The sequence below is a fragment of the Pteronotus mesoamericanus genome, unplaced genomic scaffold (genome assembly GCF_021234165.1).
Source record: "Pteronotus mesoamericanus isolate MK-2021 breed Mesoamerican mustached bat unplaced genomic scaffold, CSHL_Meso_final contig_1201, whole genome shotgun sequence".
NCBI classification, from domain to species: domain Eukaryota; kingdom Metazoa; phylum Chordata; class Mammalia; order Chiroptera; family Mormoopidae; genus Pteronotus; species Pteronotus mesoamericanus.
The window spans coordinates 481,996-509,419 of record NW_026555042.1 but is presented as its reverse complement, the minus strand read 5'-3'; the positions used below and the strand labels follow the sequence as shown (position 1 = coordinate 509,419).

Here is a 27,424-nt window from a genome sequence, read left to right as displayed (position 1 = left end):
GGCATCCACGTCCAGGACTCGGGTGCTCGCTGCTCCACGGGGGCCTTTTCCGCCTCCTGGAGACCGAGCTCTGTCCTGTGCACCCCGGCGCGCCCTGGGGCGCTGCTCCCTCAGGGGTCTGGTGTGTGGCCCCCGGGAGCGCCGGGGGGAGCCCTGGCCCCGCAAGCTCTCGGTTGGGTGAGGAAGATAACAGCAGGGTTGCCCTGCGGCCGTACCCCAGCTCTTTGTCGGCCGCAGGGCCCTGGCCGCAGCTGACAGAGCGACTCTCGCTAGTCACCAGGGGGAGCTTTCACTGAAGCGGCTCCCGGGGGGGCCGAGGGTCGGGCGCAGCGGGCCCCGGAAGGGGCGGCTGGGCCCAGGCAGAGGGCCCGCCTGGCGGCTGCTGGCCGCCCACACCCCCTGCCCTCCTGCGGCCCTCGCAGAGACGGGTGCCAGGCGCAGCCCCGGCCTGATGCGGGCTTCCAGGGTCACGGCGACAGCACGATGGCGACGCGGGCCCTGCCCGCCCTTGCGAGGGGCAGGCTGGGAGCGCCGGGCCCCTGCCACCAGGCCCCGTCCTGGGGGCGTCTGCTCCCCTCCCCAGCTCTCAGGTGTAGGCCTGTGACGCGTCCAGTTTTAAGGTCTGGTTACTATGCACAACAGTAATACTTTCACTTGAAATATCCTTTGCCAACAGCTTATATTGGAAGTCTGGAAACAGGCATTTGAGGCTGAAGCGTAAGAAAAGAGAAGCTGAGCATGAAAACTCTCCCTTTGGTGACTTCTGTTCGATCAGATGTGCTCTGCTGCCCTCTGTCCCGGTGGCGGGGTGCCATCGGTGACCGCCGCTCACTGCCGCCTCGCTGCCCCGCTGTGTGGGATTGGTTTGGAGGGAACGCAGCGTGTTTGTACGTCCTTGAGATTTTTTAAAACTGCATTTGCTGGAATTCTTAAAGCAGCCAAAAGGGAGACCAGTTGAGTGTGTGCATGTGTCTGGGCGTGTGTAGATTTGTAGATTTAACATGTTTGTATGTAAACAGGCATTGTAATACAACGTACCTACTTTTCATTCATCGCTCTTCCGTACAGTATATACATGTTGGTTTTTAGAATACACAAGGTCAGAGGCTGTGAGTTGCGTGTCAGGTGATGCGGGACATGGAGCCAGCGCTGATCTAGAAGAGGCTGTGGCTCCGAAGGGCTGAGAGGGGCTGGTCTCCTCCGTGTCCGCAGCCCAGGAAGGGGCAGGCGGGGCTGGCGCCCGCAGGGATCACTGCTTCTGGGTCAGACGCCGTGTGGGGACTGGCGCCGTGAGGCGAGGTCTGGACTTTGTGCCCAGGCGGCTGCCCTAGGAGGGGAGGACGCCGGTCGCCGGCCCCTGGGTTGCCGTGCAGAGGTCTGCGGGGTGTGCCGCTCAGTGTCTGGAGGAGCAGGGAGCCCTGCAGCAGGAGCCGTGCCCTCTCCTTGGGACTCTCTGGGGCCCTGCTGGGACCGAAGAGTCCTTGGCTTTGGGGCTCCCCCTGGGCCTGCGGGAGGCTTGGTGTTTCTAGGACACCAGGCCATGAGAGGGGTGCAAAGGGCCACCAGATTCTTGTCCTGATTTGTGTACACTTTTTCTCTCTAAAATGTGTGCTGGCCCCCACTTGGAGGTCAAAACATAGACGGACAATGGATGGCGAGAGCGTGAACTTGGACGTCGGCAGGCCTGGGGAGCAGCTTGGCGTCGCGTCTTGTTCAGGGTGTGGGCTGTGAGGCCCCAGGGCCCCGAGGCAGCCACACCTGGTGCCTGGTCTGGCGGCGCCCGCGCCCTGCACGTCCGAGGCCCTGGTGCGGCGGTCTGGTGGGAGCAGGCCTGGGACAGCCGGGCGGGGTGGCGGTCCTGCGTCCCGGTGGCAGGGGTCTCCGAGCCGAGTGTGGGCCGTGCATTTAAACCAGGGCCGTTGGACAGGAGCACGTGGGCAAGTTTAATGGAGACACCAGACGTCAGGTTTCGGTGAGCGCATGCAGGGCGTGTGCAGGGTGCGGACGGCGGCAGGCGGCAGCCGGCAGCCGACACCAGCGTGCCCGAGAGGCCGTGGCTGCGGGCGCTGTGCTGAACGACTGGAATTGGAGGCCCCGTTGCTCAGGACGGCTAGTGAGAAGGCAGAGTGAGGGGGTCCCACAGGAAGGCTAAGCCAGGAAGGGAGAAGAAGGAAGGATCGCAGCCCCGACTGCCCCCGGCCGTGCGGCCGTGCTGGTTTCCCTGGGCTGGCTGGCTGGGCTGAGTGGAAGGGATGTAGTAGCTGCTGTGCAGCCACTCTGCGGTCCAGGGCAGCTGTCCAGGAGGGGCGTCCTTTGGAAGGTGACCGCATGCCTCTGCACCCTGGTGCCCAGGTGGAGCGGGGAGGGAGGGAAGTCACCTTTGCTTCGCTGGCCAGCATCCCAGCGAGCGGCAGGTTGTCAGGGTCTCAAGCAGCCTGGGAGCTGGCAGCCCCCGGGTACCCCCTCCCAGCTCTGCTGGACCCTCCCCGGCACGAGCTGCCCGGCCTCCTCTCCTGGCTTGAGGGCTTCTTGTTGCCGCCCGCTTGGTGTGGACGGGGAGGGGGCGGCCCGGCGATGGGGCTGTCCTTCACGGGGAGACGGCCATTGGTCCTGGAGGCAACGGATGAACCGGGCTGGCCGTTTGTCCCGGGGCCCCTGACCGACCCAGGCAGCCCTGGCTCCCACGCCTGCCACCATGTGCTGTGGAGAGTGTCTGGAGTGTGTCTGAGAGGCTCTGGCCCTGGTCTGTGGACCCGTGACGCAGGGTGTCCCGCGGTGGCCACTGTCAGGCCCAGGGCCCGCCCCGGTGCTCCTGGGCGGCCCCTCCGCCAGCTAGTTCCCTGTTTAGTCCTCATGTACATCCTCAGGAGGACGAAGGCCGGGAAGGCGGCATTCCTGTAATCGAGAATCAGCTCCAAGCATCTGGTGCCTGGAATAGAACATACGTTTATATCAGGACTCCTTCATTAAGTGGATGAAAACCTCTGCTTAAAGGCAAACTGGTTTGGGAGGAGCGAAGGAGGGACGTGTGACGTCCTCTGTGTAGCTCTTGGCTGTGGCCGCGGTTCCAGGGGTCTGAGTGTTCTTGTCTTTGAGCTGCTACATTCGGGACGCGTGTGTTCACGCACTGAATGTTTGCTGAGTGTCTGCTGCTTTGGCCCCACGCTGCGTGTGGGCAAGCACCCCGGGCTTGGAGGGTGCCAGCCCAGGACGCTTGGGTAAGTGTGCACCCACCTCACAAGGCAGAACGGCTGTGTCGACACAGAGTCGGGGCTGGCCCGACGCCCCTCTGCCGGGTGCCCCCACTGGGTGGCTGTGGTGCGGCCACAGACAGGCACCCGCAAGCTGTTTCCGCAGCGTTGTTTTACCACTTTTGTGCTGAGCAGAGTTTGGAAGGTCACTGCATGGTATAGAGAGTATTTTAAGTGGCGCATATTTGAGAACTTATTTTAATTCCGAACCTAACAAAACTTCAGGAATAAGCTGAAGACGCCTGTGAAACTCCTCGCATCCCCTCCCCGGCAGCGCCTGGCCGTGCACCCTCCGGTGTGGACACCATCAGATGTCAGGGTTGCAGCCGGTCTGAGCGTCGCCTCCCCCGGGAGGTGGGCCGCGGGGGCCAGTGCGCAGGGCGGGGGCGGCACTTCAGCTGCACAGCAACCCCCTCCACTCGTGCGCGCCCGCCCACCGCTGTTTCCTTCTTCCCCGCTCAGAGCCTGGCCGCGGGCTTCTGCTGTGGAGACGGCTTCTGTGGGGGCTGAGGAAAGAAGGCCCGCCACTCCCTCTCCTCACCCAGACTGGTGACAGGTCAGGGGCTGTGTCAGGAACCTGGCATGGCCTCGGTGGCCTGGCGGTGCCCTCAGGCAGGTGTGTAGTACTGGTCTCTTGGGAGTGATCTTAGGCTGTGACTGTCACCTGCTTTGTTGTCCTTGGTCTTCCAAGGAAACCTGTCAAAATTCAGACAGTTTAAAGACATTAATTTGTTCAAATATGTTCAGATAACTTTAAAAAATTAACAAAATGGGTAATTTTCTAGCAAAATGTACTTGGTCACACTGACCCGAGAAGAGACAGAAAAGCTAAATTGCCCCATTATTAGAGAAGAAAGATTGATGGGCCTAAAGCTGCTCCCCCAAAAGCTCCAGGTGTAGCTTTTCCACAGTGGGTGCTGCCCAGCTGTGAAGAACACCCACCGCCTTCCACTTCTGCCACCCCAGCTCCCGGGAGACTAAGGGCGCTTGGACGCAGGGCCGCGGGGCAGCATCGCAGCCCCGGCTGCCGGGCGGTCCTGCTCCGCCATGGGCAGAGCCGCCCCGGGAGGCTGCGGCCGCAGAGGCCGGGGGCCCGTGTCCGTGTCAGACCCGGGGGCACGGCCTCGTGCTGGCGCTGCCGGGGGGCAGGACAGCCTGCTCTCGGGCAGCGGTGGCTCTGCGGGAAGAGCCCTTGCAGCTCATCTCTGAAGGCGCCGCAGGAATATTTGATGAGCTTCAGCATCTCTCCAGTGATTACTCTTAATAACATTGAAACAGGTAGATTTCCCCTCATGTGATTTTAAACGTGGAAATCCCATTCCCATTAGAATCAGTGTTAGGACAGATAAGGGACATAAGCTGGTTGTTTAGTGCGGTGTTGGGAGCTCTAGCTAGTGCGCCTCGTACTTAAATAAGAGAGCAGAGTGAAATATTGGAACGTTAGAATGGAGAGACAAAGCTGTTTTTAGCATTTACCAGTTATGTTACGTAGTTACCAATTTACATATTTACAAATCATATTGCAAAGACAATTATGAATCTGAAAAACTCAAGAGAACCTACCAAGCCCTTAGAAGTTAGCAGTGAAATTAACACACCTCACCGGCAGCAACAGTTACATGTCTAAACAGAAGAGACCCCGTTGTGATGGTCAACACCTGGGCGTGAGCTTGGGCCGTGCCCTCTGTCCGCGGGCGGCCTGGGCCCTGTGGGGGCCGGACCAAGGACCGGCGATGGAGGCAGACACAGCTTGTGCAGGACCCCGGCGACTCTTTTTTTTGGTAGGTGCTCAATAAATGGCATTTATTTTTTGTTGAGGCAATTTACTGTCCAAATTATCCACATTGTCCTCATAGTCTGCCTTGTCGTTTTACTGAGATCTCTGGGTGTGTGCGTGTCGGTTTGGGTTTGATGTGTCCCGAAGTCTGATCCTGTCACGGTGTCTAAGCCCGTCACAGCGGGAGCCACGTGTGAGTGCGCGGCGAGTTCAGGGCGACGTGAGGAGCCCTCTGAGTCAAAAACGTGTGTTTGACCTGGTTATGCCTTTCGAAATCCATTCGTTTCTTCACTCACTCATTCATTTGCCAGATTAAGTGTGAGCGTGACTTATTTTTATGGTGAGACCTGACCCGAGACCCAGGAAGAGGCGTTCCGCTTGGCTGTCAGCGGAGCCAGTCTCAGGGGCTGTCCTTGTCACCTGCCACCACCGGGACAGGAAGGGTACACGGAATGGTGGACAGTTTTGTTTCTAGGCATGAACACCTGTTTCAGTTGGGCACAGCCACAAACAACCTTCATGGTGTAAATGACTAGCTGAAGCTTTCTGGACTGGTGACCGGAACTGTGGCTGATCTTTACATCTGACGAGTCTCCCAGAAACACAGCGTCAGTTCGGATCTCTTACTGACATTGGCTTGAGTTGCCGCTCCGTCCTCTACACAGGGGAGGGCAGGGACGGGAGGCTGCTGGGTGGGCTGGTGGCCCGGCCTGCCCCCGGGGCCCCAGCGCTCTCCTCCCCGACCTGCCCCTCCCTGTGCCCATGACAGGCCCTCTGGGATGGAGGTCGGACGCCCCGCCAGACCCTTGCACCACTCTGCTGAAGCAGGAAGGAAACACATGGCGCTGGGGCCCTGAAAAACCAGGCCAGAATATCCCACCTTTTCCTCGGGCCACTTTTACACAGCTTCTTGGTTTGGGAAAGCTGCAGACCTGCAGCCGGGCGGCTGGCAGCCCCGTGCCCCGGGGCTTTCCCGCGGGAGCACCACGCGCAGCGTGGCACGGCGGCCAGAGCCAGGGAGTTAGCACCGGTGCCGCCCTGCCGGCCGAACTGCAGACTTGACTTGGGTCGTACCAGGTTTTCCCACCGATGTCCCTTTTCTGTCCCAGGGCCCCACTCAGGGACCTGCGTTTGGTCGCTGCGTCCCCACAGCCTCGCTTCCCCGTGTGCAGGGCGCTTGGCAGGAGTGGAGCCTGCAGGACAGGACGGTGCTGGGGGTGAGCCGGGGGTGAGCGGGGTGGCGGGGGAGGCACAGAGCCGGGACCCGACTGCGTGGCTGCAGCCTTCGTAACAAGGCACGCCTAGACCGCACTGGGTTTGTGAAACAGCCGGAGACTGAATCAGCGGGGGGGAAAGGGATGCCGTCGAGACACACTGGGCGCGAGACCCGAGGCTGCCGTGGGCGCAGCACGCTGCCGCTCGTGGCCAGCTTCGTCTGCCAGGGAGGGGCGCCCGGGGGTGGCACGGTTTCCAGGGCAGTGGACGCACTGACCTGCCGCACGGCCGCTTGTCGGCAGGGTCCAGGGCCCCGTCCTGTCCGCGACTGCGCTTTCCACAGTGGGCGGCGTCGCTGCACGCATGTGAAGGGTGCCTTGTGCTGGGGCCACGTTCTCACAGCTGCAGTGTCCCTGGGCGGCAGGCGTGTTTTAGCGTTGCTGTCATCTACGGACCCCGCCGCATGTGCGGTCCGTTGTGGACCTGGGGTCGTTAGGCGGCCGCGACTGTGTATCCGTGTATCCAGTCATCACATCGTGTGCCCTGAACAGGACGAGGTTGTATATCAGTTGTATCTCAGCAAAACTGGGGAAGAAGAGAGAGGTCAGGGAGGCATGCTAGAGCCTGGGAGGGGCCCTGGGGCCCGCGAGGGCCCAGCCTGTGGCGGGGGACCGCAGTGGGAGACAGGGGCTTCTGTGGTGCGTTCTGACACAGCACGGCAGAAACCGCGCGCCCGCCTCGTCCTTACCCCAGGCGGTTCTCCGTGGGTCAGACACTCACTGAGCTCCGTCACACCTAAGGGCCTCTGCCTTCCGCGCTCCGGTGCCAGGCGGCCTCGCGGGGAGGCGCGCTGTCCGAGTGCTTGCTGCCGCTCGAGCTGGCCTGTCCCTGCCGAGGCCCTGCCCGCGGCCCTCCTGGCCCAGGCAGCCTCCCAGCCTCGTCGCTTCGGTGCCTGGCTTAGTTTAGTTTTCTCCAAGTACTGTGTTTATTGAGGGAAAACAATGTGACTTGTACTCCCACTGTTTTTGACTCATCATGTGATAGCTTGGTGCTCAAGTACAACACCTAGAAAAAATCCCCACGCGCTGGGTGTCCTCCTGGCGCCCACCTGGAGCCGCCTCGGCCGGAGCCAGCGCGGTCTGCGCGCAGGCTCCCCACTGGACCCTTTCACACGCACGCGGCTCAGCTCTGGTCGCAGCTCCTTGAGATCAACAAAGCTGTTAACTCTCTTTAATTAAAGCCTTGAGTTTTCCATTTGAAACAAATAAAATTTTTGTGTGAAAAAATAATGAGGATTGAAATGTTATTGCCCCAGATGTGTACATTTGCTGCATATATTTGTAAGTGTGGGGCAATAAATCAAGATTGCAGTGACGTGTTCTTATTCGTGTTCTCTTTTAGAAATTCTTGTAAACATTGGACATCTGAGAACATCTGGTTCATTCTGGCCACAGGCGATGGCATTACACTCAGGAACTTTCTACATCCTTTTCTTCTGGATTGTTGTAGTTCTCTGGTTACAGACTGTTTAAGTTTTATTTAGAAGGTTTTGTTCTGTGAGGCTAACTTGGGAAATTCTAACCACATCCACAGTCATTTGGAAAGTAGTGAAAAGGGGGAAAGACGGGCAAATCCCACTTCCCTCGCCGACCACAGGCATCTGAGTGTATTTACCTCTGCGCTCTTCCCCGCAGAAACCCGTTTATTTGAAATTCTGTGAGCAGTGTTCCTGCCGCGTATGAACCCAGACAGCTGGCCCGGCGGCGCCCTCGCTGCCGTTCCCCAGCCCAGCTCCTGCTCTGGGCCTGGGGCTTTCCTGCGGCTGCGTGGCCAGGGTCCTGGGTGGTTGGGGGGCGGGGGGCCCTGAAATGTTGCCTGCCTGGTGCCCCGCTTACTCGTACAATAGCTTGCTTCTCACACTCGTGGCCAGAGGACCCATCTGAAGTGGTTGGCGTGGCTCCTGTCGGCTCTGGCGACATGCACGCATGCACGCACGCATGCACGCACGCTGCTGTGGGGAAAGGGCTTCTCCGGCTGCCCACCTCCGCTCTCCCCGCTCCCAGCCACCACCTCGCCCATGGCGGCTCCTGAGCTGCTGCCCAGCCCCTCCCGCCCGGCATCCTGGGGTCTGCCATCTCTGTGGCCGCGGTGGTGGCAGCCGGGCTGGTGCACAGCCACGGAGACTGGTCAGGGCCCGGCCGCGGGTGAGGAGGGGCGCCTTGCTCCAGGCGCCTCCCCTGGGGACTGGCAGGCCTCCTGCGCTGGCGCAGCAGGCTGTGCTGGGGCCGCAGGGCAGCTCCAGGCCTGCCACGCTTCGGCTCTCTCTGCGGGGCGTAGGGTGGCTCAGAACAAGGCAGTGCGCTAGTGCTGGGCGCCGCTGGCCTCTGAGACCGACCCAGTGCTGGGCATTTGGGGGACCTGGCCCTGGATGGAGAAGGGAGCAAGAACCATTGCCTTGGCTCCCGGCTGTGAGTTGGCGGCCCAGCACCTAGGGGGCTGCAGAGGGTCCAGGCCGGGACATCACCCTCCTGCCTGCCCCGCGGTCCACCTCCCGCCCAGCGCCCTGCCTGCTCCGGCGCACAGCCTGCATGGGGCATGTATACCTTCTGCTCTGTCGACGAGCAGCATGCGTGTCAGAACATTCTAGGTGGGGCTGGAACACTAGCTGTCTGCATCACCCTCGGTGTTGGGTGCTCACTGCCGGCGTTAAGCAGATGCCCGCAGCTCGCCGGTGCCAGCTGGAGCGCACGCTCCCTGAGAGCTGGGGCTCTGTGCCCGGAGGACACAGGACAGCTGTCCTCCGCAGCCGGGCCCGTGTTCTGGACGGGGCCTGCATGCGCTGCGGGGCGGGCGCTGTGGGGCCTGCTCCCTTCAGCCTGTTGCCCAGAAACGCTGATCACAACCGACCGCGCTGTTGGGAGCCCACTTGAGGGCTGAGAGTCGCGGCCGGAGGGCTGTACCAGGGAGCGTGGTGTTTGGGGCGCGGGAAGCTGAGAGGCGGTCTTGGAAGGGCGGCTCTGGCAGGGTAGAGGCGCAGGGCAGGAAGGAGGCCGCAGGGTGCTGCTGGGGGGCTGCTGTGCCCGAAGGCAAGTTCAAATGACAAAACCGGACCCCCCGCCCCCAGCAACCGCAGACTGGTGGTGAGTGCCACGCTCTGTCCCACACGGCAAGGTTCCGTAGAGATGCGAGGCCAGCAAGGCACTGGGAGGTCCACATCCCACGAGCGTCACCTCTGGGCTTGTGGCTTCTCAGGTTGCAGGTTTATCTGGGGCTGTGCTATACCTGCCCTGAGTCCAGTGACGGGTGTGACTGGGGAAGCACGTGGGCCCCTGCTCGGGTGAGACCCACGTTCGAGTGCTAAGAGAGCAGGTCTGTCCGAGGGGCCTGATGGAGGGGCCTCGGGGCCTTGGTGGAGATGCGGGGGCGGGGCAAAGCGGGCGTGGCCAGCGCCTGAGGAGCTGAGGCTGGGTGGCCCGGTCTGCTGGCTTTGAGAAGGGCAGGGCCGCGGGTCCCCGGAGCGCTGGTCCAGACGTGGGGCAGCGCTCTCCGCCCTCCCGGCTCCGGCTCCCGCACGCGCGCTCCCTTGCTGGCTCGCTTGCTCACGGGCAGCCCCCAGCCCCTGTCTGAGAGCGGCCCTGTCGAGCTAGTGGCTACTGCTTGGGGCGCTCTGAGAAGCGGGGCAGGGCAGTCCTGGCATTGCGATTTCTGGGTGATTTTAGTTGTGGGCTTATTTGTTAAACGTCAACAATTTGTCCTCTTTCAAAATTTGTTTTGAGATTAGGCTCAGGATTGAACTATATTGAATGAAGCTCAAGGTTTTAAAATTAAAATGTTCAGGAAAGAGTTATTTAACCCTTGGGAGATTACTGTGCGCCTATAAAAAATGTTGCCAAACTTTAATATCCATAAAAAAGACAAGAGCCCTCACTTTTTGTGTCTGTTTTGAATCCTGTGGAACCTGGCCTGCTCATGACCAGAGCTCAGTGGCCGCGGCCTGTCCCCGCCACATGGCCTTGGAGGGTGCCTTGCGGTCAGTGACTCTTACAGCGCCAGCAGTGGCCTTACGGAGTCCGCTGTGCCTACGTGGAGCATGTCACCAGCACTTGGTGACAACTTGCTGCTTGTCCCCTGCTGGCTTCTGGGAAGTGGAGTGTGTGCGCAACTCTACTGCCCCAGAACGAAGCGAAGGACACGACTTGTCCCTCAGCGTCCTGTGCCCTGTTTGCGCCTGGATGAGCCTCGGCGGCCTGTGCCGCCCCTGGCACCGAGGGGGGGCCCGGTGGCTGTGGGCGGCGCCTCATTTGCAGGGCACCTGCCGCAGGCGCGGGCCCCGCCTGACCCGCTCCCGCCGCTCCCTGGGGCCGGGCTGCCCTGCGCTCCTGGTCGTGGGGGACACAGCGGAGCTGCCCTGCCCGCAGGCACCTTCTGTGACCCCTGCAGGGGTGCGGCGCAGCTCGGGTCCTGGTGGCCCTGGAGGGAGGCGTGTGGCGGCCGGGCACCCTCCGACCCGAGGGCAGGCCGGGTGCGCAGCTGCCTTCTGCGTGTCCTGCCTGTCGTGCCGGGCCCCGGGAGGGAGGCTGGGGGACCGGGGGCAGGGCCTGTGGTGCGCTGAGCACGAGGGTCCACGGTGAGCTGAGCTCTCCCAGGGCCTGGCCCGGGGAGTGCCTGCCCCGCCCCCTCCACTTCCTCCCATCGCGCTGCCGCCTCTTCCCGCTCTGCTGGGTTCCCGACTCCGCCTCTCTTCTGGGGACCACTGGGTGCTTGTGCAGGGGAGCTGGTGTGGGGGGCTGGCGTTTGTCTCGGCTGTGGGCAGATCACATTAGCTCCCTGTGCAGACCCGTGTTGGCTCCCTCCCTCCGAGCTCACACCAGCCCTGGGGTTCTCAGCTGACCACTGAGGGCGGGGCCCAGGCCCTTGGGAGGTCCTGGGCTTCAGCTGAAGTGAGGGGGGCCAGGGGGCCTGGGGAAGTCCAGTGGGCACTCTGCTTGGGAGCGCGGGCGCCCTGGGGGGGGCGTGGCAAGAGCGGGTGAGGAGGGGCAGCGGGAGGGCGGCAGCTCTTAGCCTGGAGAAGATGTGCCTGTGCCGCCCCCAAGCCTGGCTAGAGCACAGGGGCGCAGCCCTGGGCCCCCCGGAGACGAGCTGTGGGTGCCCGGCCTCCCTGAGTCGAAGATGATGTGGGCGGGTGCTGGCGAGGTGCCCAGAGGCGGGGAAGGGCCAGTTCCCTCCAGGGAAATGCTGTCTGTGCCTCCCGCTGCTGCGGCCGGGCCCTTGGGAGCGGACTGGCTCTGCTCCTGGCCTCGCGGCAGCCTGTGCCACCCCTCCGGAGAGCCTGGGGCTCCAGGGGCGGTTCTGGCTGCCTGGAGCTGGGGACCTCCAGGGACCCCTGGCCTGCCGTCCCTCTCCTGCTGCCTGAGGACCGCCCAGTGGGGCGGGGTGTGGCCCTCAGCCCTGTGCAGGGTGTGGCCCCGCCGGGATTCCAGTGAAAGGAAGACGCTCCTGTTCACTTGACAGGCCCTCCTTTTAGACTCAAGTTACGCTGGACTCGAGTTCTAAGATTTTTAACAATCCTTAGAGACTCAGATTGTGCAGACGGGATGCTTGGGCTTGGCTGCTCAGACCTGCGGCCGTCTTTCTGTGGCTCCAGACTGTCGGTCTCCCTCGTGGGCCCCGCCGCTGCCCCGGGTGACGGGCTGCGAGGGGTCCTCTGCCTGGAGAGACCCCGCACCCGGTGGCGCTGTCCTGCTGCTGGCGGCCACGGAGGTTCCAGGCTGACCCTCGTGGCTGGAGAGCGGACAGCGTGTGTGGGGTCTCTTGGAGCGCGGCCGCGTCCCCCACGCGGCTGTGCTTTGTGGGGAACCACAGGCCCCAGCTTCAGCCTTGTTAGCTCTCGTTCTCACACTCTCCCCCAGCGTCTGCTGCAGAGGTCGCGTCCCCAGAAGGAATAGGACATCACACATCGCTGACGCCTGCACGTCCATCCCCTCGGTTGCCATGGACGTCCTGCCATCGCGTTTTATCCCATGCTGCCCCGCCTCTCCGTTCGCCAGTCGTCCTGGGCTCTGTGCGCCACAGAGTGAGCCGCAGGCTGTAGCCTCCCCTCCGAACTCCGCGGTAGGGATGGCATTAGCTAGAGTTCAGCATTGGCCTCGTTTCTTCTTGTGATGTAAAATTTCACACACAGTGAAATGTGCCGATTGAAGTGCGCACGCACCGAGTTTGACAGCCGCTTGCGTTGACCCCGGCTCATCATCAGGCTGTGGAATGTGGCCGTCGCTCCAGAAGGCAGCCCTGAGCCTCGGCCGCCGGTCGCCGCCGCCGAGGGAGCCAGGCCTCGGTGGCCCCGGGTCCCGGGTCCCGGGAGCCACGCCGCCGGCCCCTTGGGAGACTCCGTGTGTGGCGGACGGTCCGGCAGCCGGCCCGCCCTGCCACCCGAGTCCCTGCCTCTGGAGGCCGAGCCGCGTGGCTTCCGACAGCAGCGGCGCCTGGCTCTGCTCCGTGGGCGCACGCGCCTGGGCTCTCCTCAGGCTGGGGGGCCCCGTGAGCCGGCGGTCGAGTCTCTCCGGGAACAGGCCTGCGTCTCTCTCAGGTCCTTCCCCCGGGAGGGAGGCGGTGAGTCGTGGGGTAGGCGTGTGTGGCTGCCTCAGAAAGTGCCAGAACTTTCCCAGGGTGATGGCGCCGTTTTACATCCCTTCATGTGTTGACGCGCCGTTTGGTCGCTCCTTGTTGGTCACTGCCGTTGGCTCCTCCGGTGTTTGTCACTCTCGTCCTTCTGGTGAGTGTGTGGCCATGTCGCGCCTGGCCTCCTCAGTGCCTCCCCAGCGCCTGGGGCTGGGGAGTGGTGCGTGGTTTCCGGGGGAAGGGCTTACTCCTGCGACTGGCCCGCTGTTGCGCGTCCCTCGGTGGGACAGAGCCACGGGGGTGCGTGCGCCCCGCTCCCAGCTCTCCGAGGTGCCCCCCCCATGTTTCCTGTACCTTCTTAGTGGAGATTTCAATGGCCGCAAGCTTATAGTTAAGGCTTCTTTTTTGAAAAAAGTTTTGAACATTTTACTTACTGATTTTTAGAGAGAGAGGAAGGGGAGAAGAAAGAGAGGGAGAGAAATGTCAATGTACTCACGCCCCCCCAACTGGGGACCGAACCGCAAGCTGGGCCTGTGCCCTGAGTGGGAATCACACGGGCCACCTTCTGGTCCGCGGGGGGACACCCACCCACGGAGCCACACCGGCCAGGGCCAGCTGAGATTTCGTAACGACTGTTGTTCTCTGTGCCCGAGGGGTCTCTGCCACCAGCAGGGCATGGGGATGGTCTCCCATGACTCCTCCATGGTTTTACCTTTTACGTTTCCCTTTGTCTTCCAGCTCAGATGAATTGTGTGCACAGTGTGAGGCTGCGGCTGAGGTTTTGTTTTTCCACGTGAACACCCACTAGTCGGCGACTGTTAAGATTTTGTTTCCTGAGTGGATCTTGGGCACCTTTGTTGAAAAATCACAGCTGAGGTGTGCCTCTTCCTGGGCTCTGTCCTGTGCTATTGACCTGGTACCGGTTCCATGCCAGGACCGCCCGTCTTCACTACCGCGGCTGTGCAGGAGGCCGGGCCCTGTGCCCCTGGAGGTCCTCTGCGTTCCCCCAGGCCTGCTGCGTCCCCGGGGGAATCGGACACCCGTGGGGCCGTCGCAGCCCACGTTGCACTGAACCCTGGCCAGTGCGGGGAGAGTGGACGTGGTGACCGCTCTGAGCCTCCTGCTGACGGAGCCACACAGCACTGTGTTCATTTAGGCCAAGTCCTCTCAGGAGCATCTTGTAGTTTCCAGCATAGAGGTCTCGTATATCTTTTGTTAAAGTATTTCTATGTAACTTATGTGTTTTGGATGCTACTGTAAGTGGTATTTTATTAAAATATTTATTTACTTTTAGAAAAAGGGGAAGGGAGGGAGAAAGAGGAAAACATTGATGTGCAAGAGAAACAATCAGTTGTCTCTCGCGTGCCCCTGACCAGGGACCTGGCCTGCACCCCTGGCAGGTGCCCTGACCAGGAATCAGACAGCGACCTTGTGGTTTGCAGGCCGGCACACGGTCCACTGAGCCACGCCAGCTGGGGCTGTAAATGGTATTTTAAAAGTTATTTTCCAGTTGTGTGCCGCTGTTATATAGAAATGCAAACGAGTTTCTGTGTGTTAGCTTTCACTCCTCTGACCTCGCTAAGCTGTCCCTTTTCAGAGCCCCTCGGACTGTGTGAGCCGGCCCTCAGCGCCTGCAGGCCGCCCGCGTGTGGCGCCCCCACCCCGCCCGGGCGCCCCCCACCCCGCCCTGCGCTGGTCAGGACCCCAGCCTGCCCTGAGCCTCTGCCGAGCCTGGGCCTCTGCCCTGCTCCTCTGGGAGGGAAAGCAGTTAGCAGTCCACTGCCGAGCGCGGTGGCGGCCAGAAGGCGTTTTTCCTGTTTCAGATGTTCTTCCAACAAACTGAGGACGTTTTCTTCCACATCTTACGATGCTGTGAGTTTTTTAACCATGAAAAAATGTCAAAGGCTGACAAATGCATTTTCTGCATCTGTTGGAATGGTCCTATAGCTGTTCTCCTTCAGCCTGTGAATATGGTGAATCACACTGGTTTTTCGACTGAGCCGGTGTTCCTGGGCTGGGCCCTGCTTGGTCTCGCCGGAGCCTCTTCTTACACACGCGCGTTTCTGCACCTGGTTTGTGGGTGTGCTCACGACAGATGCTGGTCTGCACTCCTCTTCCTTTGCCATAGCTCTGAATGTCTTTGTTGGGGTTTGGGTTAGGGTTACACTGGCTTCGTAGAACAGACCAGAACGTGTTCCCTCCTCTGTTGAAGCAGCCGTATGAGACCGGTGGTGTCTCTTCTTTCAGTGGTGGGTGGGGCTCCCCGGTGAAACCTCGGCGTTCTGTGGGCAGGCTGCAGCACAGGTCGGGCCCTCGCCAGGCAGAGGGCTGGGGCCTCGCCGGGCGTCTCGCAGCTGCTGCACCAGCCGCGGGCGCCCCCGGGCGCTCCAGCTGCTCGGTGAGGTCCACGCCGACCGCCTGGGATCCCCGACACTGCTCTGAGTCCCTTTCTCCTTGGGGCGCATCAGTCTTACTGATCTGTTCAAGGGCCAGCCTTCGGGCCGGCAGGGCCTTCATCGTCTGCCGCCTGCACGTTGGCTGCCTCTCTGCCCCCGACTGGGTCCCACCACGGGACCGGGCGGGGGTGCGTGTGCTCGGACCCTCGGCTCTGCCCTGCCCAGGGCACAGCCTCTCCTCTGTCGCTTTTTCATGGACTCTGGGCTGCAGTCACACCCCCAGACGCCCGTGCTGCTCACCCCTGCCACGTCCGCCGCCCACACTGCGCCTTTACACAGTCTTTCTCTCTCCCGGGAATTCGCTCCTCCTTGCGTAGCCGGTCTCCCTCTCCCAGACCCAGCTTCAGCTCAGCCCTTTCTTCATGGACCCCTTTCCCGCCTGCAAGCTGCCTGCGACCCTGTGGGGTCTGGGTGCCCTTTGGGTCACAGCAGAGCAGGCTCACCTCCTCAGAGCCCCAGGTGGCTGCTCCATTCCCTGGAATCAGAGCTGGGAACCTGCCACGTGTCCCTAAAACCCAGCTTCTGCTTTTGTCTGTGGACAAGGGACGCTGTAGCAGTGTGGAAACACCTGACACTTAAGGAGTCCAGTGTGTCATTTGAGAAAGTGGCAGAGGAAAGCGCGCTGAGGGCCTGGACTCACCGCATCTGTGGCCGGGCCTGTGTCCTCCATCCCGGGGACGGACCTCTGTCGGGAGAGGCAGAATCTCTGTTTCTGTCTCTCCCAGGCCTCCCTGCACCCCACTCCAAGCCCCACATCGGGGTTTCATCCCGGCAGAAGGGAGCACCCTCCACGAGGGGAGGCAGGTGCGGGGCCCTCAGGGCTGCTGACAGCTGCTGGTGGCCACCCCCTCGAGGGGACGTCGGGCAGGGTCGCAGCAGCTCCGTGGCGAGCTGCCTGCCTTTCCCCCAGAAACCCCACTGGGGCTTCCTCCTTGAGACGCCGTTGGCAGTGTGCCCGCCTCGGTGACCGGTCTCGCGGGGATTTGGAGCCGCCCACCTGGTCAGCCGCGACGGATGGCCCGGGAGCAGGTGGCGGGCGGCGGCGTGGTCGGTGGCGGGGTAGCGGCGGGGCTAGAGGACGCCAGGGCGGTGGCACTGCAGGCCGCTGTGGGTTCGCCTTCTGCGTCCCCCTTGCTGAATGTCCCCAGGTGTCTGACCTGAGGACGACTCGCTTCTGGAAAGAAGCCGTGTTGGCAGCTGGAAGGAGGGATGTGCTGCACATTGAGAGCCGCCGTGCCCACCGCGGCCTGAGAAGAGCTGCTGGCCCGCCACGCGCGCCCGTCTCCACGGCAGCTCGTCTTGGACGCCTCTGCACTTGGACTCGGGGTTCGACTTCCGTCATCTGTGGGCCTCCTGCCGCGCACGGGCCTCCCCCCGCCACCTGCTCCCGTCCAGGCACTTTTGGGGTTCAGTCAGCCAGGCCTGCCACCTCCGGACCAGGCACGGTGTTCGCAGCCGAGCCGTGTGGTGCACCCAGGTCCGTTTCTTCTCTGCCGCCTCCTTCCTGAACCCACCTGACAAAGAGACAGAGAACCGGTGGGAGGGTGGCAGTCCCCAGGGACCGAAGGGAGATGGGTGGGGCCTTGGCACCGCTTCCCCGGGAGGCGAGGGGCTGGTGAGGAGCCCTCCGTCCTCTGCCCCCCCGCCCCCTCGGGGGTCCTGCCGCACCTGGTCTCATGTCCTGGGCCCACAGTCACGGGGGGGAGGATGCAGCGGCGGGGGGGCACCTCCCAGGAAGAGGGCGCACTGGGGACACACAGCTCTGTTGGGGTGGATGGGGTCTGAGTGACGTGTGAAACGGCCGTGGTCCCTGGCCTCTGTCCCGCTCCGTCGTGCCATACCACACCGGGTGCGGGACTCCCGCCGTACGCACTTCTGCCTGGAATCAGGCTCCCGGCTCGGGCTGAGCCTGCGCAGAACGCGCCTGGCAAGTGGGTAGTACCGGTTTTTAGAGGCTCTTATTTCAAAGTTAAACTTGCTTCGTGTCTTGGAATTTGATCCAGTGTGATGATAAGTTAGTGTGAATATATTATGTTCTGGGACACCCTTTCTGGGAAAATGTTTATTTTGTTTAAGTTCACCACACCCTTTTCCCAGTGAATTAAGGTTTTCAAAGGATGCATCTTTGAGAGGAGTCTTCGCATAATTCAGAGAGAATTAAGTGGACTTTTCCTTCTTCTTTGATGAAAGAGGAGGGTATTTCTAGCTGTCCTTCGCAGGAAGTCCACGCTCTTTTTTTGGCTTTTCTTTCTCATGCTCTTGCTGTGCCCGGCATAGCTACGGGTTGAAGGCCCAGGCAGAGAGATGGGCCTGGGGCGGCCTCTCTGCAGCTCTGCCGGCCTCCCCGCCCGCCCGCTGCGCCCCTACCCCACTCGCACTTGTCGTGTGGTGGAGGGCGGACCGTCACTTCCTTCTCCAGGTCTATTTTTAGCCTCAGTGTATTTCCGACTGCACAGACAAGATTTCCCTTCGCAGGAGAGGAAACGGCTTTCCGCAGGGATAAGTGGGCGGCGGGGCCAGGATTTCCTGCGGATCGCGCGGTGCGGACGGGAGGCCCCTGCCGAGGCCCAAGGTGCACTTGTGTTGGGCGGCCCGTGTTCGAAGGGTTAAGGAACTATTTGGGGAAATGAGGCGTGTCCCACGCACGGTGGCCAGTTTTCTCGGAATGCGGGTCTGCTGTCTCGGCGCCGCTCACCTCGCAGTCAGGGCGCTGCCTCCGGGCCCGGGGCTGGCTTGGCGTCCCCATCTGCCCCCAACGCTGGCCGCACTGCGGCCAGGGCTGAGCAGCCATTGCTTCTCAGCGTCCGGCACCCCCATCCCCGTGTGTGTGCCCCTCACGGCCTGACCGTCAGCCGCCCCGGGAAACCTCTCCTTCCAGATGCCGCTGCGGGTCGACACCACACGCCTGGGGTCCAGCGGGCGTGTCTGAGTGCCGTGTTCCCTGCCCGCACAGGTGCAGAGATGGGGTCCCCTTCTTCGCACACTGCCATTTCCCCGCCTAAGGGCGCAGGCCGGAGAAGCACGTGGTCGCAGGGAGCTCTCCGGCCCTCCCCCGCCTGCCGCCTGGCGGACCGGAGTGCGTGCTCTACGTGGGGCGGGAGGCGGCGCTTGGCATGCGCCCTGCGTCCGGGCGCCCTGCCGGCGCGTGGGGACGTGTTCGCTGTGGGTGGCGGGCTGTCCTCACGGTGCCCCGCAGAATCCTGATAGCGCAGCTCACGGGTTCAGTGTCACTGTACCAGGTTTCGTGGATTCGCAGACGTGCGTTCTTCACATTTTTCATGTCTCTGAATTGAGAAGAGCCTTCAGGGTCCCAGAACTTCCGGGGTGGGTGACACAGTGGCAGTTCGGCTTCAGTGACAAGCAGTTGTCCTAATGGTGAAGGGGCACTGTGGGTGAGGGAACGTCCCAGAGCGGGCTGCACCCTCGTGTGGTCTGGGCCTGCCCTGCGAGACCCTGGTGGGCACCCTGCTGGAGGAGCCGGTGCCTTTCCTGGGCCCTGCAGGGGACTGGGGATCGGGCTGGTCCTGCTGCTCTTCTCTGCGAACAGGCTGCTGAGCAGGCGGTGCTGGGGGGAGGGCGGCAGCAACGGGCTCCGCGGAGCGAGGGCTGGCTGGAGATGGCACGCCCACACGGCGGTGGCGGGGCGCCCGGGCAGTGTGTGGGGCTTGTCCCCAGGGACGCTAGGAGGGCAGTGACTCAGAGTGTTGACCAGTGCGGGCGGGATGAGCCACCAAGGCCAACGTGGCCCTCACGCTGGCCCGGCCACTGCCTGCAGGAGGCCGCTAGGGGCTGGGTGGGGCAGCGCCTGCAGCTGGGGAGAGGGGAGAGGCGGATGGAGGGGCTGGCTTTTCGGCGCGAGCTGCGCTCTCTGCTCTCCCCTCTCCGCCCGCCCGCCCTCCTCCGAGGGCCACGGGGCTCCCGTCCTTCCTGCCAGAACCTGCTCTGCCGAGGCACCGAGGGGCTAGCCAATGCCCCGCACAGGCCCAGCCCCCGGGGGCAGGGGGCGACGGAGGAGAGCAGGTGGGATGGGGGACCAGTCGGAAAGTAAGCTGCCAACATCAGGACGCGGGGACGTCAGGGGCTCCCCCACATAGGGCGTCATCTGGTCTGAGTACGTGGTCTTCGCCCGGCCCTTTGTCCCGAGCGCCGAGGCACCCGCCAGTCCTTTACATGCTGCCTGCAGCCTCGACGGTGTTTCTTACTCCCCTTTTCGAGCACGAGCTAAGGGCTCACACGCTGACCTGGGGGGTCTCAGCTCCACGGTCTGTCACTCCGCGCCCTCCCCCACGGCCGCCTTTGGCCTTTCTGGCCTTGCCAGTGTGAAGAGCCCAGGCCACGCGTGCTGGGGGTGTCCCACTGTGCGGGTCTTTGCTCGCTTTTTCCTGTGTGTAGTGTGTTTTGGGTTAGGCATCATTTTAGCAACACTCCTGGGTGAGCAGGGTGCGCCCTGCGCCCACCCCAGGGCGCCTGCCTGCTCCGACCCGGGAGAGGTGGTGTCTTTTCACACAGAAGCTCCCGGGGAGGCCCTTCCTGTGGCTCCTGTTGGGTCTTTTTCCAGTTTCCTAACAGACTTTTTGTTGTTTTTCCTTGACTTTTAAGAATTCATCAAATGTTAGGAAGAGTAACTATGTGTTATTTATGTTACAAACATTGTTGATCAGTTTGACATTTGTCTTTTGATTTTGCCTCTGGTTTTGCCATGCAGAGGTTTTTTTCCCCTTTTTTTAACATTGTAGTTGAAACTACCGTTCCTTTTAAAAACGGTGTTTGGATTTTGAGTCATAGTGTATTTTTCCATATGACCTTTAGCATCAACCTGTCTGGCTCGGGCGGGGTGGGGCGGGTCACGCACAGGTGGGGACAGTGTCATTTCTGGGCTGGCGTGGAGGCAGCTGGCTCTGCGGCGCTGAGTGCCCTCCTGAGACCCAGAGCTCACCGTGGGCTCAGGCCTGCTTTCCGCCCCCGCCAGGGGCTTCAGACTCTCACGTTTTACCGTTTATTCCTAACTTTCATCTTTCTTTATGTTGTTATTGTAAATGGATTTCCCCCTAAATTCTTTTATCGTTTTCTCAGCTGCATCACTGAGTCCCTGGGTTTCCCGGATGTGCTTTCCTGCCGTGTGCGGACGTGGGCTGCCCGTCCTCCCTCCTGGGCACCGCGCCTCTGTTGGCTTCTCTTTCTGACCTAGTTCCCTGCTGTATTTGAGAGGCGCTTGAATAGAGGTGGGAATAAGGGCGTCTTTGCCTGGATTCCGGCAGGTCCAGCCGCAGTGGGCGGGGCTGAGCTCCTCCCGAGGTGGGGCCTGTGGCGGGGGCCGGGGGGATGGGGTGCAGCTCCCTGTGTGGTGAGTAGCACTTCTAATAACAGATGCTGTGATACTCGAAGTTGTTATTAAACGAGAAATAATAAAAATAAACATTTCACTCAAAAAGCTACATTATAGAACTATGCCATAAACGGAAGGAACATAGGATAAATACAAACCCAAATTTTATTGAATTAAAAAAATTAACAGAAAAAAGCCTATAAAAACAATAAATTAAGATGTAAAAGTTTGAATGCATAAATGAAATACATACCTGATAAGGCTGACTATTTGAGGGAAGGTGGGAGGGACAGACAGTCAGATAGACTGACCACATGGTAGCACCCAGGAGCCAGGGTCTCCTAGTGTAACGGTCTGTTGCAGGCAGCAGGCTAACCATTAGGGCAAAATGGTAATTTGACCCTTAACACCCTTAACACACCTTATGTCAAAATAAAGTTTGAGTGGGGCAAGAACGTCTCAAACAGTCTTCATTTCGCCGCGTTTCGCATGCCGACGCGCGCGCTGGGGCGTGTGCTGGCCTCCCTGCCGCGCATCAGGTCCCCACAAACCCAGTGGCTGGGAACAGATGCCCGCCTCTTGGCTCGCGCCCCTGCAGGCAGAAGCTGGCGCGGCCTGGGGGCTTCCCTCAGCTCAGGGCTCGGGGTGTCAGGGGCTGCACCCTCCCCGGAGACGGGCTGGGGAGGGCGGCGTCCGCACACCCCGGGCTGCCGGCAGAGGCCGGTCGCGGGGCTGTAGCACCGAAGCTGCTCTCCCGGCAGGGCTGGTGGGGGTGGCCTGTCCCCAGGGGCCGACCCTTGGAGCCTCTTCTAGATGAGTCACCTGGCGCCTGACAAGGGCAGACCTGCCCAGGATTCGCCCTTTGGATCCACCTGAGGTGAACTGACTTCGGAAACTAGTTACATCTGTCAAGCGCTTTCACCTTTGCCAGGCGGTTTTACCTGATCTTGGGACCAACATCCCTCCCTTGCCAAGGTCCCACCCCATGGCCAGGAGGGCGCCCTCCGGCGGGGGGGGCGGGAAGGAAGCTGGAGCCCTGCCTGTGCGGGAGTCACTGCCAGCTCCTGGCCCATCCCATTCTTTCGTGAATGGCTGTGACTTTTACTGCAGGACTGCTCAGGTTTTTTTACTTCTATTTATTTCTTCTCTAATGTTCTTCCTTCTGTGTATAAATCCAAAAATTTTGACCTATATAATTTTTCTACTCCATGAAGAAAATTTTAAAGTATTACTTTTAGGGCAGAGTCCAGCACAGCCTCCACTTTGGGCTAAAATGAGAGTATTTCTCTAAGATCTAGTTGTGTGTTTATCTTTTATTCTTATTTTAGTGGCTTTAAAAATAACTCTGTGTTAACCAAACATGGGCTGGGGCTCCGAGGATGCTGGCACCCGTGTGGCCTTCAGCCTTGCCCAGAGCTGCCCCTGGGCAGAGCCGCCACATTGTCACGTCGACACGGAGCCTGTGCACTCGAAGTGCGGCAAGCGTGACTGAGTGGAATCGCAGCCCTGCCACCCGGCCGGGGCAGGGCCCTCTTGGCAGGGCGCTGTGGGGGGCAGGTCTAATTTTATAGAAAGCGGGAAGTGTGTGTGTTAAAAAGTCAGTGTGGGTTTTGGTCTTGGCAGGGGAACATGCCTAAGTGCGTGTGCTCGTGTGTGCACGTGCATGCGAGTGCATGTGCATGCACGCAGGCTTGTCTGTGCCTGGTTGTGTAAGGGTCTGTCTTCCAGAAGTTTGGAGCAGTAGCTGACAAAGCCTTTCGGTACCTCCAGCTGTTTCTGCTCTGGCCTGCGCCCTTTCTTCTGACAGCGTCTCGGGGGACAGTCAGGCGTGCCAGGTGCGCTCCCGCAGCTCTGTCTGTGCGGGCTGGTCTGGAACAGGGACCGGAGGGCATGTGCCGGTTTACCTCCCTGAGGACGTGGGGCTTTGTTGCTGAACTCCTTACCTTTGGTGGGATAAGATTTGAGGGAAATAGTCGGGTAACAGACTGTAAATTCAGTGGTGATCCCAAGAAGTTAGGCTTTTCCTGCGTCTTCGGGAAAGCATGAAGGAAGCTAAACGTGAGGGTTCCGTGCCTGGCAGGCAGAGCGTGCATGCGGAGGCTCGAGGGTCACGCTGGCCGCGTTCTCGGCCCGACTCCGTTGCCCGGCGGCTCTCCCGCGGCGGGCGTGGAGTCGTGGCGTGAGTGGCCATGCTGGGCTGCACGGCCCCGGCATTCTCCGCCTCCGCCGGGTGGAGCCCGTGGGGCCTCCCCTTCCTGGCGCTGGGCTCGAACCTTGCACTTTTCCTGCTTTCATAAAATAAGACTGCAGCGCGGCACCGCGCGCAGAACGAGCTCCCCACGGCTGAGCGGCCGCTGGGCCTGGCGTCCTCGTTCGGGGCCGAGGTGGTGGGATCGGCGAGGGGGGCACCCCGGGCGGCGGTGTCAGCCTGTCCACAGGGTGGGGCAGCCGCCACCACAGCCGAGGCTAGAGACCGCGCGACTGTCCCTGGGGATGCGCCTGCTCCGCGCGCCCCCCAGGCGGAGCTGCACGTGATCGGCTCTTGGCGCCCGGCTTCTTCCCCTCGCGCCGTGTCTTTGAGGCGTCTCTGTGCCGCGGCGGTCAGTGCTGTCTCCCTTCTCTGGCCGAATGCTATTCTGTCTCAGGCCGTGCTGGCTGTTGGGACTACTGCTGGGGACGCTGTGGACGTGTCTCTGTGCAGACACAGGCTTTACCTTCTGTTGGGTGTGGACCTAGGAGCGGGGCTGCTGGGTCACATGGTGACTCCGTGCTCAGCACTTGGAAGCCCTGCCGGACGTGCCCAGCAGCAGGGCCTGGGGCTCGGGCCTCGGGTCTGCGTCCTGGCGGGTGCGGCTGCGTCTCCCGTGGTTTGGGTCTGCGTTTCCCGATGCCAGCGTGTTCGGCATCTTTCCGTGTGCTTGTTGGTCATTCTGTTCAAACCCTCCGCCCAGTGTTAACTGGTTGCTGCTGTTTGGGCGCCATCTTCTCTGCTCCCCTGGGAGGGTGACGACGGAGGCGGCAGTGCCCGCCTCACGTGCCGAGCGGGTCCCTGTGCGGGGTGGGCCCCCCAAGCAGAGCCCCGCCCCCGCCCCGTGGCCGGCTGGTGGGCCTCCGTCACGGGAGCTTCTGCTCACAGCTGTTCGGGCTGTGTCAGTGGACTGACTGTCTCTTCTTTTTTCTTCTTAATTTACAGCCAGAAAACCTGCAGAAGAACTGGCTCCGGGAGTTTTATCAGGTGAGAAGCGGTGTGACGGCGGCTCCTCCGGATGAACTGCCCGTGTGGCGAGCGCTGGGTCTGCGCGGGAGGCACACCTGTCCGCATGGCGCGGGCGAGGGCGGGCCTCACACCTCAGCCTCGCTCAGCCCAGCCCCTCACCCTCCCCAGGCCCCTTTCCGGTCCCCTCCTTCGGGGCGCGATTTAGGGGACTGGGCGGGGCCGCCTCGTTATTGGACTGGGTGCTGCTGAACGCTTGTGGGGGCATTAGGGTGCCTTTTGGGGGGTCCTGGGCTTGCAGTGTGACGTAGACCATGCAGAGGGGCCACCGTGAGGCCCGGGGAGAAAGTGCGGGTGACTCTCCAGGGAGGTGCCGTCGGGACCAGGCCGGAGCCCAGCACCCTCCGCTGAGCAGCAGTGGGCTGTGGCCCTGCCTTCCGAGAGCTGTGCTCCGGAGGCTGCGGGGCCGCTGTGACGTGGCGGACAGGGCTCTGATCCCGGGGACCCGGGTGGCGGGCACAGCCCAGCACGGCCCGGGCACTCCCACAACAGGAAGGACCAGTGCGCGGTTGCACGGTCCTTGGCGGGGCCTGCGCACAGGCGTGCGTGCGGGTCCTGGGCGGGGCGCTCGAGAGGCTCCTCTGGGCGGGGAGGGCTGCCCCGCGCCGGGCTCTGCGTGCTGGCCCGTGCGCAGCAGGGAGGACGGCCCGGCGCGGTCCCAGCCCCTGCGGTCACTGCTGGGCGCTGCGGGGCCGCTGGTGCTGCTGTGCCCACGTCCCGCTGGTGCCCAGGGCCCAGTGGCCGGGCAGCGAGGGCCCTGTCCCCGTTCTGGAGGTGACAGTGGAGACCCAGTGGACGAGGCTCGGGGCGGGCCTTGATGGCCCTCGCCGTCCGGCGAGGCATGTCCCCTGGCGTGTGCGGAGGTGGCGGTCCTTCCGCACTCGTTGACACACGTTGCCTGCCCGGTGTCGGCATTGGTTGTCGGGGGACAGAAGGTGTATCCCTGGGGACCAACAGAGGCCCAGGAACAGGAAGGGATGCCCTTGGGGACAGGGCAGGTGAGCGGCCACCCAAGGGAGGGTCTCGGGAAGTTGGGGGCTGGTTTCCCATCGTCTGGGGGGCCTGAACTCTGCTCTTCCCAGGTGGATGCCTGGCGCCAGGGACCAGCCTGTAACCGCTCCATCAGGAAGCTGGGCTGGGGGCGGGCAGGCCCCCTCTGGTCAGGGTGGCACAGGCTCCACGTCCCACCTCTGTCCCGGCCATGGGGTGGGAGTCCCCAGGCATGGCCTGAGCCCTCCAGGCCAGCTCTCGGCTCCCTGGGTCTGTTAGTTGGGCAGAAACACCTGTGGCGTTAAGCTATGGCCTTTGCCCCTTTGTTTTTCTGTCTGTGTGATTTTCAAAAGTGGGCCTTGGGAAGTCCATGTGCAGCAGAGTCTGAGGCTGCTGGGGCCCCTCCAGGAAGGGCGAACGGGCCGCTGGCCTGGCTCCATCCCGCTGGGAGGGGTCCTGCCAGTGACGGCCCCAAGGGACCATGTGGGAACCCTCTTTGGGTGCGGGGCCGTCCTCGGGGTGGGGCCCTGGGAAGCCGTCCCGGGAGTCATGGAGAGTCGTGGCCGCCCCACGCTGTGACTGCGCCCCGTGGGCCCCCTCGGTCCACTGCCCACTTACTTATTTCTCTCTCCTGCGAGAGGCACACGCGCTGCTCTGCCTTGGACTGCGTGTGCGCGTCCCCCGTTCCTGCTGCAGCTGGGCCTCTGGGAGGTGACAGGGGAGACGAGGTCACACGGGGGGGGCTCCATGACAGGGTCCGTGCCCCTGTAAGAAGAGGAAGAGCCCACCGCGTGGGAGGCGCCAGGCGCTGCGGCGCCGGCCACGAGTGGCCGGGCACCCCTGGTCCCGGGGTGCCCAGGGCGCTGCGGGGAGGCAGGCAGGACGCCTGCGGGGCGGCCAGGGCAGCTTGGGAAGGGAGTGAGCCGCCCAGGGGCTGGGGCTGCAGGCTCACGGGGAGTCGGGAAAGCCCTGAGCAGGCGGCAGGGCAGCCGCCTGCCTCGGGGGTCGGGTCTAACCTCCAACTGCGGGCGAGGTCGCTGGGTTCCACCTTCCCTGCTTCCAGGACGGCGGCCTTGCGCGAGAGCTCTCGGGGGCAGGCACCTGCCTTGCTCAGAGCTGTGTTCTGAGCACCTAGCAGTGCATCTGATGCGTCCTTCGTGCTTAGCGGTTACTCGTTGGATAACACTCAGGAAATTGCGCAATGCAGGACAGTATAAATAAACCCCTCCCCCCGCCCCGCCTTTGGTGCGATGTCCACACCCTCCTGTCAACCGTCTGTGTGGCTGGAGTTGGCAGCCTTCCCCAGCCGGCCATAGATAATGTGTTTCTACAGCTTGCTCCTTTGGGGGGATAAACTAGGAAGTCTTTCTGTGTAAATTAAGACGCACTACCCATGTTAATGGCTTTAGAGTGCGTTATCACATGAATAGGTCATCATTTAAATTAGATTAAAGTTTTCTATCGATGAACCTTCGGTTGTTCAAGTTTATAGTAATTCTATAGATAAATTGCAAAATTGATATAATTTTGGCTTGCATACAAATACAAAATGAGCAAGTATTGAAGATTTTTTTATTGTGATAATAAATATTTATTATTCTATCAATGAGAGGACCAGGAGGATGTTTTAAGTGGCTCAAACAGGACCTCCTGCCAGCAGTGCTGAAATGAATCTGCAGAACAGATGCAAAGCTGGCCTGTAATTACCGCCCCCCTGGGTACTCCGTGTCCCTGCGGTCTGGGGGCATTTGCGTCACTGTTGGCTTTTAGAATTCACAGAATTGTAAAACAACTCAGAGATAAGCCAAGGTGGAGACACCCCAGTGGATGAGTTAAGCAGGATCCTGACATTTTTTGCCCATTTAAAAGTCACAACTTTTTTGTGACAATTTAAAAAAATACAGTGATGAGCAAATCTTCCTCTGCTAACATGGAGGAACAGGTAACCCACTCTCCTGCTTAGAGAAATTAAAAGCACGCCCCAGCTAGTGTGGCTCAGTGGATTGAGCGCCGGCCTGCAAATCCAACGGTCGCAGGTTCGATTCCCAGTCAGGGCACAGGCCTGGGTTGCGGCCAGGTCCCCAGCAGGGGGCGCATGAAAGGCAATGACACACTGATGTTTTTCTCCCTCTATTTCTCCCTCCCTTCCCCTCACCCTAGATACAAATAAATAAAATATTAAAAAAGAAAGAAATCAAAAGCAGAAAACATGGGAACCAGTGGTTTTCGAACCGCCGCCATCAGGCAGGACAGGGCAGTAGCGGCGGAGAGAGGGGCAGGCCGGCCGCTTGTGGCCGGGGGAGGGTCCCCCGTGAGCCGCCAGAAGGGTGCGCGTGACGGTCACGCTGTTCCCGTCTGGGCGCACTTTGCAGGCTGGCAAAGTGGCAGGAGGCGGGGCCAGGCCGGGGAGGGGCGGTCTTAGGCAGTGGGGACGCCTGCTTCCCGGGCCGCCCCTGCCCGTCCCATGGGCTTCGGCCCCGAGGGTCCCCTCCTCCTGCTCGGCTTGGGCTTTGTTTG

General features: G+C 61.6%; 1 protein-coding gene across 2 annotated transcripts in view; it reads left to right on the top strand.

The window, feature by feature from the left end:
• INPP5A (inositol polyphosphate-5-phosphatase A) overlaps positions 1-27,424 on the top strand; it is a 131,023-nt gene that overhangs the window by 13,422 nt on the left and 90,177 nt on the right. For both annotated transcript variants that reach the window (XM_054584997.1, XM_054585004.1), the window contains exon 2: positions 23,837-23,878. In XM_054584997.1, coding sequence (XP_054440972.1) covers positions 23,837-23,878 — 42 coding nt within the window. The remainder of the gene's footprint in view (positions 1-23,836; positions 23,879-27,424) is intronic.